Source organism: Lolium rigidum, chromosome 4 (assembly GCF_022539505.1).
Source record: "Lolium rigidum isolate FL_2022 chromosome 4, APGP_CSIRO_Lrig_0.1, whole genome shotgun sequence".
NCBI classification, from domain to species: domain Eukaryota; kingdom Viridiplantae; phylum Streptophyta; class Magnoliopsida; order Poales; family Poaceae; genus Lolium; species Lolium rigidum.
In genome coordinates, this window is record NC_061511.1 from 77066080 (window position 1) to 77077074 (window position 10995).

At 45.8% G+C, this 10995-nt stretch overlaps 1 protein-coding gene and 1 long non-coding RNA gene across 3 annotated transcripts; both read right to left on the minus strand.

Annotated features, from left to right (window-relative positions):
- Positions 1-3482: 3482 nt before the first annotated feature.
- LOC124650324 lies at positions 3483-6002 on the minus strand. 2 transcript variants are annotated; one of them, XR_006986950.1, is made up of 3 exons: positions 5815-6002; positions 4403-4604; positions 3483-4017 (listed from the first exon to the last, which is right to left on the minus strand). It is a non-coding gene; the product is annotated as an uncharacterized LOC124650324 (long non-coding RNA). The 2 variants fall into 2 exon arrangements; XR_006986951.1 differs by having other exon boundaries at positions 4403-4558; positions 5456-6002.
- Positions 6003-7284: 1282 nt separating this feature from the next.
- On the minus strand, positions 7285-9157 carry LOC124647274 (pentatricopeptide repeat-containing protein At5g16640, mitochondrial-like). The gene has a single exon (XM_047187239.1). It carries the CDS (start codon positions 9155-9157, stop codon positions 7328-7330), a length of 1830 nt encoding a protein of 609 aa, XP_047043195.1. The 3' UTR covers positions 7285-7327.
- Between the last annotated feature and the right edge of the window lie 1838 nt (positions 9158-10995).

Here is a 10995-nt window from a genome sequence, read left to right on the forward strand (position 1 = left end):
TTCAGAATGCCTGACACGACTGGATTACAGGCCATAGCAAAGGAAAGCGCGCTCTACATGTATGGATATTGATAGCACAGCCTATTCTATGGCTACGCTCTGCTTAACACAAACAAAGCAAAGATGCTCGACCTCCCCTGTATCTGTATGACTGTATGCAAGCTTGGTGACCATAAAGTTGAGCCAAAACAAAAGAAGACTACAGCTCCACTAATCAAGCATGCATGGCTGGGAACTGGGACCGTGTAACAACAGCCAAAAGTATCGAAATGGTACAGACATGTTGCAGGGAGTCGCACCCACCGTTGGAGTAAGCTGTAAATTCGAACCCTTAAATCAGCAGGGAAATATTATTAGGTCGACAACTAACAGACTGAACTCCTTGCCGAACGAGCTGACGACTAATTCGCATTCTTCAGAATTTGGTAGTGCTAACACATACAGCAAGCTGAAGCGATTGCTGAAATGCATCAAACGCGGAATCGACGCATCCGCATGGCTGTCCGGAAAAAAAAAATCTCCCAAATGCGCAATTGAAGGAACGTATGTAGTGTTGGTGTTGGGGTGTTAAGGAAGCTGCGGAATCGAGGCTTACCAGGCGCGGGGCGGCGGCGCTGTCGAGGAGGGCCCGGCGGGGAGGCGCAGCGGTGGCGCGGGAGGTGCGTGGTAGCGCAAACGGCAATGCCGCCTCCACCGCGACGCGAGGCGAGGCGCGGACCCCTGGGCGTCGGCAGGCGGAGGCGAAGGGGAGGGAGGGGTGGCGAGCCGGAGCCGGGATTGCAGTGCAGGCAGCCTTCTTCTCTCTCTCTCTCTCTTTCCTCCATAATGGCCGCCTATTTATACCGCCGGCGACCACCACGCGGGACCCAGGAGGTCAGTCTGACGGGCGCCCGCTCCGGGCCGGGATGGTCCGCCGCTGCCGCACGGCTCTCGCGGGTTCAAATCCAGGCGCGTCGCCGGCCGTCCGTTCGAGCCGGTCGTACGGCGGGCGCGGGCCCGCCGGACAGAGAGGCGCTGCGTGCCGTCGCCGATCTGTCTGTTGGACGTCGTCATCGGCGCACGAGGCCGTTGCCTCATCGGCGCTTCCGCGATGTGCAGTTGGGCCAAACCGGCCGAGGCCGAGGCACGTTTTCCTTCTACGTTTGGCCGAGACGTACGCCAGTGAACCGCGCGGCTGCTTAGGCACGTTCCGCCGGAGCCGGCCAGCCAGCTGGGCAAGCTAGTCATCGTCGTCGTCGACATGAAAGGGGATGGTTGGGCAGACTCTACTGCCGTACGAGCGTACGAATTGTTGCCTCCTTCGCAGCCATGTCGTGCTCAGTAAGAGCTGTACATGAGTACCATGTTCACTTCAGGGATGTGCGTGGACAGACACATCATGCTGCCTAACTCGTGAGCGCCGCTAGATTCGTGTTTGACAGGATCCCACCGCGTCCCTCTCACAACATGTATCAGTGGTACAGTGGACAATTGGACATACGGTAAGTTTATCCGATTACCCCCAAAATCACTTCATATCTCATTAGAAATGCTAGCTACATTGGGACTGAACACATGAAACAATCTTCGGAACTGAAAAGACCACTCACTATAGGAAGGCTGTCGGCGTAGCTCCTCCGGAAAGATCCGCATCGGCAGAGGCACGTGTGCCCTCGGCGTAGATGCGGCCCTTGGCGTCGGCGTCTAGGCTGTTGGCGCAGGCCACGCCGTCCCGTCCGTTTGAAATTCAAAATAAAAAAAACAGTTTTTTTCATATTTTCTTAGTCTCTCACATGGATCATTTTAATTCTAACACTACACTTAATCTTAGGTCAAGTTACCCCTCATATCAAACTTCCCACACGGGTCACCCATCATCCACCCCTAGCACACTTAACATCTCGTTGAGCTTCTATCTTCTTCACGAAACATTACTGATAATACTACCATATCAATCATATTAACCCTTAGATCGTGATATCACAACTCTTTATTATTTTGAATTTTAAATAATTATTTAAATAAACATTAATGGTTAAGTAATAATAATCTCTACCGAGGATGCAATTATTTTTTATTTAAAATATATATATATAATCTTGAATTTCTGGCAAAAACAAAAATCTTCCTACTTTTATATTTCCATTTTCATTTAGACATTACAAAAACCCCGAAAAAAACAGGCAACATTTGTATCTTTTTATGTCATCCACACCAAGGTGAAGTTGCTGAATTAGTGCAGCAACGTGAAATATTATCTACATTTCATGAAATATTGTCTTCTAAGTCAGATGACGACACGATTCATGTTTAACTAATGCATTGAGATTCTTTTCCTTCCTATTTTTTCCACTAAAGTCTTGAAACAACTTTTAGATCTAATAGAACTTATTGGTTTTATACTAAAATTTTATACTTACTCATATTTGTTACTCGCTCCGTCCATAAAATGTTGTCTTAAGTTTGGACAAATTTAGGTGTATCTAGATACATTAATTTTTAACAAAGTTGAGGCATCCTCTTATAGACCAGAGGGAGTATATAAAAAAAAGCATGGTTAACTATACATTCGTGTCACAAAATATTTTTTATTTTTTATTCAACCCAACGTCTATAATTAGAAGTACATCATGATATGGTATGTATAAATTATATTTTACAACAATGGTCCTGGTATTTGGATTTATATTCGATACACGGTCTCTTGAATATGTTTAAGCAAATAGTTTCAAAGGCAGCTAAAGCCAAAAAGAAAAATTCCGGTCGCCGGCGGATTAATTTGCAGCACTTGTATGCAATATAACATTTTTCTTCTTTCTCTGTGTGTATGTGCTGGTGTGGTTGTGTGTAAATTGATATAATGTTAGCAGAGCCCTATTCTTGACTGTGGTTTCTAGTGCATGAATAGGTATAAGGAAATACAAAATTCTAGAGTGTATAAGGTATCAACAAGGAGCTTGCGATTAAGTGCTTGTTTGAGTCACAAGATTTCTAGAACATAAAAATAGGAAAATTATAGGATTAGAATATCATGTTCAATTGAATCCTACATGATTTAGAATTTTAAATAGTGTTTGATGCATAGGAAAAAAAATTGTAGCATGCCTACGCTGACGGCCCGCGATGTGCCGAGGGCAGCCGTCGGCGTACCGTTTCCTACACCGAGGGCATCGCTATGCCGACGACCCTTTTGGCGGGCTGGCCTGGAGGCCCATACGGCGACGGCCCCAACTTTTAGCCGTGGGCATATGAGAAGGCCGTCGGCGCAGAGCGCCATTCCTATAGTGCTTGCAATACTAGCTAGATTTTGACTGAACCAAACCCAAACAAAAACAAAAGAAGTCAAATTACCTCAAGAAGTGGTTCGTGCAGTTAGCTACTACGGACTTACGGAGTAGTGAACATCTAAAAGGAGGGAGACACGTCGTAATTTCTCGACATTTATGTAACATGTCTTTCTTTACAGGAATTACACAAACTTGTTCATTATAAATGGGAGCAAACCTGGCAGTGGAAGAAGGCCTAGTACATCCAAGTGAGCGAGCTTGCATTCCATATTAGGAAACATGCAAGATTAACTTGGACAGAGCAATCGTTCATACGGAAACAATGTCACAATACTTGCATCTAGTGTAGGTCGCTTAAAAGTAATGCTAGGTAGCAGCGGTAATAAGCCAATGGTAACCATTCAGAACGTAACAGATGGCGGCGTCACTTCCTTCCCATGGAGAATACGCACAAGCCTTATGTCCCTGAGGGCGCGTCACTTCCTTCCCTGTGTATGAGTACGAGCCTCATGCACATGATTACAAAAGACACATCACGGCGGTGGCAATGCCATCCGTAGCCCAACGGCACCCACCGAATGCCCATTATTTAGCCTCCTCCTTAATGGTTTCCAACAGTTATGAAATGTGGTGTTCTCTCTGTTGAAGACCACTGTGTTCCTCTGCTTCCATATACACCAGATGTGACAATGATCAATTGCGGTTTTGGAGCTAATGTCCGTTTTTTTGTAATGCTTTACCCATCACCAAACTGCAGAAACCATAAAAGCGCCAAGAATCAGACTTGAACCTCGATAGCAAAGTACTGACGTTAGTTAGGATTAGAAAAGGAGGCAGGAAATGACATGTGGGTTTCCATGCTACCAAAGAAATAGTATATGGTTTCCATATGATAAATCTGGTAGAGATAAAAACAACATTGAGGACCCGAGTTTTAAATAACGAGGAGCACAATACAAAATTACATCATCGTCTGCCATTGAATGCTAACTGTTGTTAATCATCTAGAGCAACTCAAAACACTGCAAACTGAATTTGATACCAAGAAATCCAATTCAACAAAGTGTCTCCGAGCTACATCTCACGATCCAAATTTGGTATAGGACTAAGAAAATCAAATTCACTGCAATCTGTACCTGTCACTTCTCTTTGCCTTCTATGAAGAGCTCCATGTAGAGTAACACCAGCGCTTGGTGCTAAATGTACTATACCTACTGTAGATATAGAAACTAGCAACCACAGCACCTCGCCCCAGATAATCTCATTTCTTGAAGAACCAGAGAACAAGAATCCTGCCAGCATAAAGATTCACAATGTTCCTTTTGAGCTAGTAATAGCCTGTTAATAAGTAGGAAAACATCATAAATACCAATAGAAGTGGAGATATCGTATAACCAAGGTTCAAAGATCAAACACTGTAACCCATATGCTGTGGCACACCAAGGTCCCAACTGGCTTTCGACCTAACCTAAATACTGGGTAGGCCATACCTTACTATTTCGTCCTTGCTTCGCACATATTGCTTTGGGAACCCTGGGGTATTTAGATTGGTGATTTCCCCCCTTGAACTACCAAAATGATAGCTACCTAAATACTGGGTAGGCCATACCTTACTATTTCGTCCTTGCTTCGCACATATTGCTTTGGGAACCCTGGGGTATTTAGATTGGTGATTTCCCCCCCTTGAACTACCAAAATGATAGCTATCTCCACTTATGCTACATGCACACATATACTTATCGGCCAGGTGCCGGGGCTACATTTCGGCTGAATTTCAATCAAGCCAGGCTGAGGTGTCACACATTATGGAAAATAAAATAGACAGAAGGGGGAAATTACATGTCCTCGTCAGTAATTATTTGTTAATATAGATATGTAAATTGACAGAACATGCATAAAATTCAGAAAAGTAAAGAGACCAAGGAGAAGAAAATTATGATTTGTTTCAGCTAAATATATTTCTTGCTGATCCTTACTACTCCCTGCAATCCATAATAAGTGTCGCTGATTTAGTCCAAAGTTGTACTAAATCAGCGACAGTTAATATGGATCGGAGGGAGTACTAAATCACAGCTCCAGATATGTAAATAGCACCATTTTCGCAAATTAATACAATTATTTTCACTACAGTACCAACTACCAATGTTTCTATGTTGTCAACTAAGTCAGGCTATCTTCACAGAACTCACCAACTAGATTTCATCTGCCGGAGTGACCGGGTTGAATATGTTTACAAAAAGGCATGCGCCATGTTTGTACCATGTACGGAATGCTAGAAAAGAAAGCATCACATGTGTCAAAGTATCTTTACCCATGTCAACACCATTAATGGCTGTTCGCAGGAGAGATATATAATTCAAATAGAAAACCCATTCCTGAAATATGGAACATGTCAACACCATTCATGGCTGATACTTGCTTAATTCATGATTCCAGATATGTAAATATAGTCATGTTTGCAAATCGATATAATTATTGTCACTACAGTACCAATTACCAAATCTTTTACATGTTGTCAACTAAGTTAGGCTATCTTCACAGAACTCACCAATTGGATTATATCTCCCGAGTGACCGGGTTGAATATGTTTACACAAAAAGGCATGTGCCATATTTGTACCATGTATGGAATGCTATAAAAGTCAAACATCAGTACACCACATGTGTCAGCATCGTTAGCCATGTCGACGCCATTCATGGCTGTTGGCAGAAGGGATATAATTCAAAAAGGAAATGTGTTCCTGAAAAATGGAAGATTGAAAACCTCAGTACAAGAAAAGGTAATACTGTACTACTGGACAAAACAAAAAATGATATAGAAAGTAATATTTCCTGTACGTTCGCTTTCAAGAATTTTTTTTTGTTATTTAGCAAAAATAGGACAGAAAATAGTGCATTGCAAGTTAAATGCTTTAATGGTAGCTAAGGTAAAACAATTACTCACTCTGTTCTATAATATAATCAATATACCCATATATTAGATGTAATAACATCTTATATTATGGGACGGCGGGAGTACTATTTTGTGCAAATCTTAGAGAAGAAGAGCCAATCAAATTGCATAGTGTGATAGAGAAAAAATTAACATAATAGCTAGGAAGGATATCAATCATAAGACGATTTGATTTTAGTTGCCATAACATAAACTAAAAATTGGCATTACCATATGTCAGACTATGTGTTTAACTTTATTATGCATCGGTTCAAAGTCCTAACAGTACACCTATGATTGACATATTAACATAAAACTATAAAATAAGAAATCACGGAAAATCACTAATTGTCCTAACAGACAGATATGACTAGATGTTAAAGAAAAATTATGTGCTACAAAAAAAAATCTTTTGGCAGAAAAAGCAACTTACTTAATCAGCCACTGCATCTCATTGTTATGATACATTAAACATTGTTGAGAAGTGAGAACCCATAAATAAAATATGGTAAGTGAAAATTCTACTTCTGATTGTTTGGAACAAAGACCATTGAGAAACAATTGATAAATATGGAGCACAAACTTTTTGTATGCCACACTTACGGATTCAGCTATACCTTTAAATTCTACTCCAAATATTATAGAAGTTACAACTTCAATCTAGAATATAAAATTGTTATTTATCTGGAAAAACTCATTAGGGGGGAAAATGCTAATTGATCCGATTTCTAATTGCTAGAAAAGTAGAAAGAAAGCGTATGCTACCTTCAATTATCAGCGGCTTTCCTAGATCCACAAGGGTTCAGCTCGCCTTCCGAACTGTTACAATGTAAGTGGATTGTCTAGCCCTTTCTATCACTTCAGACTTTTGGTTGCGTTAGCAAGTGCATGAAACTTGACATAGTATCAGAGCCAAGGTCTCGAGTTTGAGTCTCCGCTTGCGCAATCTATTGAAAAATTGATGTTGCCCCTCCGAGTGTCCACGTATAGGCCTCTTGAACCATACCTCTGAGACTGTTCTATTCACTTCTTGAGTGCTCTGCGTCACACATGAGAGGGATCTGTGTGTTACAGGTCATATGTGGATTGTCTACCCCTTGTCCATCAGTTTGGACTTTTGGTTGCGTTGGCTAGTGCATGAAACTTGGCACCAACATTGTATCCAGAATAAAGTTAAGCTTAAAAAAATTTCTGTCGTGACAATGACCAGTCCTACAGAATGATCTGATTGTGATATCAAATATAGAACTATCAGGGATAAAACCTTCTTTTTCCATTCCCTGGAATATGCGAGTCATCTCCCAGATCTTGTCATTGTGCGCAAGCTTGTTTGTAAGGACGGCAAAAAGATCCCTCGACAGTCCAATCTCAAGCGATTTTAGAAAAAGGTTAGTGGCTGCAACAAATTGTCCAGCTCTGCACAACCTATCAACCATTATAGTGTAGGTGACTTCATCTGCAGCAATATTCTGGTCGTTCATTCTCTGCATTAGGTTATTGACCTCACTAGGCATCGCATAAATGAGTGTATTGTACGTGACAACATTTGCAGTTGCAGCAAACCCTTGGTTACGGATCAAGCTCTTGACTAAGCGGAACTGTCGACCGAAGAAAAGACTGCGAATAAAAATGTTGAAGGACCTCGTGTTTGGCACGATACCTTTCTTGATCATGTCTGTCAAGAGCTTCAGAGCAACCATCCAATGTCCCAACCCACATAACCTGCTCATCACAGTGTTGTACGCAACAACACCAGCATACCACCTCAATGATGTACTCCTCTCTAACAGGTATAAGGCCTCTGAAATCCTCGAGTCATGGCAAAGGCAATTCAGAAGAATACTCAAAGTAAAATCAGTGGGATCCAGCCCTTCGCCTAGCATAACATCCAACAGGTCAAGTGCTTCCTTAGCCATACCTTTCTTGCAGAGACCATTCATAAACGTATTGTAGGTGACAGCACTGGGCGTCCAATCTTTAGATGTACTCTCGGTCAAAACCTGGCTGACTTCATCAAATCTGGCGGCATCACACAGAGCCCTGATGAGAACATTGTAGGTGACTACATTGGGAGGACAGCCAGCGCGCTCCATCGTGGCCATGAGCTCCTTGGCCTCCTCGACGCGGCCGTCGCGGCAATACCCCTGCACGATGGGCGTGTAGGTTTGCACCATGGGACGGCAGCCCTCTTCCAGCATCCAGTCGAGCACGCCCCAGGCCTCGCCGACCCTCCCTGCCCGGCACAGCCCCGTGACGAGCGTGGAGTAGGTGCCGACGTCAGCTTCCACCCCGAGGTCGCGCATCCGGAGGATGTCCCTGTACGCGAGGTCGAACCGCGCGGACCGCCAGGAGTGCAGCTTGACGAGGATGTTGAGGGAGGACGCGTTGGGCGCCACCCCCGCCGCGAGCATTTCGTCGAACGCGACGCGGGCCTCCTCCAGGCGGCCGGCTTCCGCGAGCGCGTTGACGAGCGTGTTGTAGCAGAGCACGTTGGGCGGCGAGGCATCGCCCTTGCCGGCGCCGGCGCCGGCGCCGGAGGTCCTGAGGTCGGCGAAGAGGGCGACCACCTGGTCCACGTCGCCCGCGCGCGCCAGGGCCTTCATGGCCACGTTGCAGTCGCGCTCGCGCTGCCACCACGGCTGCGTCTGATGCTGCGGAGGAGAGGGGGAGGATCCATCCAGTGCGGGCGGAGGCAGGAGGGGCTTGGCCTCGTCGGAGTCGTCGGAGGAGGAGCTGGTGGGAAAGGGGAGGACAGCGAGGGCCGCGGCGGAGGCAGAGGAGGCCGTGCGCCCGCGCAGCAGGAGCCGAGCGGCGGGGAGGGCGGTGGCGCGCGCGATGGTCGCCAATGGAGGGGTGCACCGGCGGTCGCCGTGGCGGTGGAGGTGGCGGCGCGCGGTGGGGAGACTGATTTGGGATGCGGAGGGTGAGCTGGAACGGCGGCGGGGAAGCCTTTTGGGCATACGACATTACGACAGGCGGGTTTTGCTTGGGGGTTTGGTGTGGGCCGTTACTGCAGCCTACCGGAGGATCCTTCAGCACAGGCCGACCGGACAAGGCCTTTCCGACCCGGTGACCAACCGAGGTAACAATCCAGCCCGTGAGAGTAACTACACATGCTGGTAAATAAATTAAGGTTATACCACAAAATATATAAACGGACTCGAGAATTTTAATTTCAGGTAGCAAACTCATAGTGAGCCGTACTAACCGAGACCAGACCTCTATCCCCATATGTGCTGAAGGATTAACCGAATTGTTAAACAAAGCAGAGCTTCCTGGTGCTAAATGGAGTTAGAGTGTGCCATGATGCACCCTCGGTCTCCAATCTTCTGTTTGCGGATGGCTCTCTAATTCTAATAAAAGCCTATGCTGATAATGCAAATTGTTTGAAGAATATTCTCGACCAATATTGTCTTGCTTCAGGTCAATTGGTGAGTAAGGAAAAAAATCTAGCATTTTCTTCAGTCCCAACACACTTGTGAAAAAGAGAGAAGAAATATGTATAGTTCTAGATATTACTCTCTCCATTCCTTTCTATAGTGCCTATAGATTTTTGACATTTGTTTCACAATATAAGGCTGTAGCTTGGCTTTTTTCAGTTACCACTCCACCCGTAAACTCCCACACGACACGCATGAAAAAAAAAATCCATACAAAATAGGAAACAATTAATTGAGATTCCTAATGCATGGCCCCCAAGGATTGCTTAGATTTATGAAGCAATATTTTTCTTTCCTTAACTAAACCTGGCTGCACATATATGGAGAGTCAACCAGACTGGTTTGTGCGATTTGTTATGGCAAGTTAGGAAGTTATTGATTTCCCTAATTTTAGTCTGATCTCAAATCGTTCAGCTAAAGAGGAAGGATATTCGAAAGGGAGTCTACGAACCCCTGCTCTCACGACCATGGAGGCGACGGGCGCGTGCGCGCCGCCGCCGCCCTGATCTCCCTCCCTGGGCCTCCCCTGCCTCCGCGCCTTGCAGATCGAGGATCCCCGCTCCGCTCTCCCTCCGCCCCTCCTGCTGGCCTGCGCTGCTGTTGTCGGTGCTGCGGGAGACGGGCTCCTTCTGGCCGGCGCCTGGGCGGGATCCGCCGCCTCTTCAGCCGTGCTCGGCGAGGCCGCCTCTCCGCCCTCGCCCTCGTCGCTCAGCCTCCTTCGCCTCTGACGTGGGCATAACCCTTCGGGTACTCGACATTGCCATACCCGGTGCAAACTATGAAGGTGGACCAGCACGAGGACTCGACAAGCTGGACATGAACGCGCCTCAACTTGGACTACAAGGAAAGAAGACTCCAATATGAATCCTACTAGGACTCTTGTAAACCCTAGCTTGGCTGATATATAAAGCCGCACGAGGGCACCCCTTAGGGACAAGGCACAATCGTAAACATAATGGTAGAGGCGACACGCCTAGAAACCGCAACCCGCGGATTAGAACTAGACTAGATCCAACAACTCCGCCTATGGCGGCACCCCGTACATATATTCATATAGCGGATTGCTAGCAGGACGTAGCGATCCTCCACCGCGGGGACGTGAACCTGGGTACGTCGTGTACCGCCTCGCTCCCGGAACTTCTGTCGTCGCCTTTCTCTAAAACCCAAGCCCCTCATGGTGGGCATTGCCGAGGAACCGCCTCGTCAATTGGCGCCGTCTGTGGGAAGAGCGATGCTGGATTTTGTCATCTGGGCGGGATCTGTCAACTTTATCATCAAAATCACCATCGTTTGTTTCGCCTTCAAAGGATCCAGCAACGAAGAAGCTTCAAGCTCGATATCGAAGACGCCTTGGATTC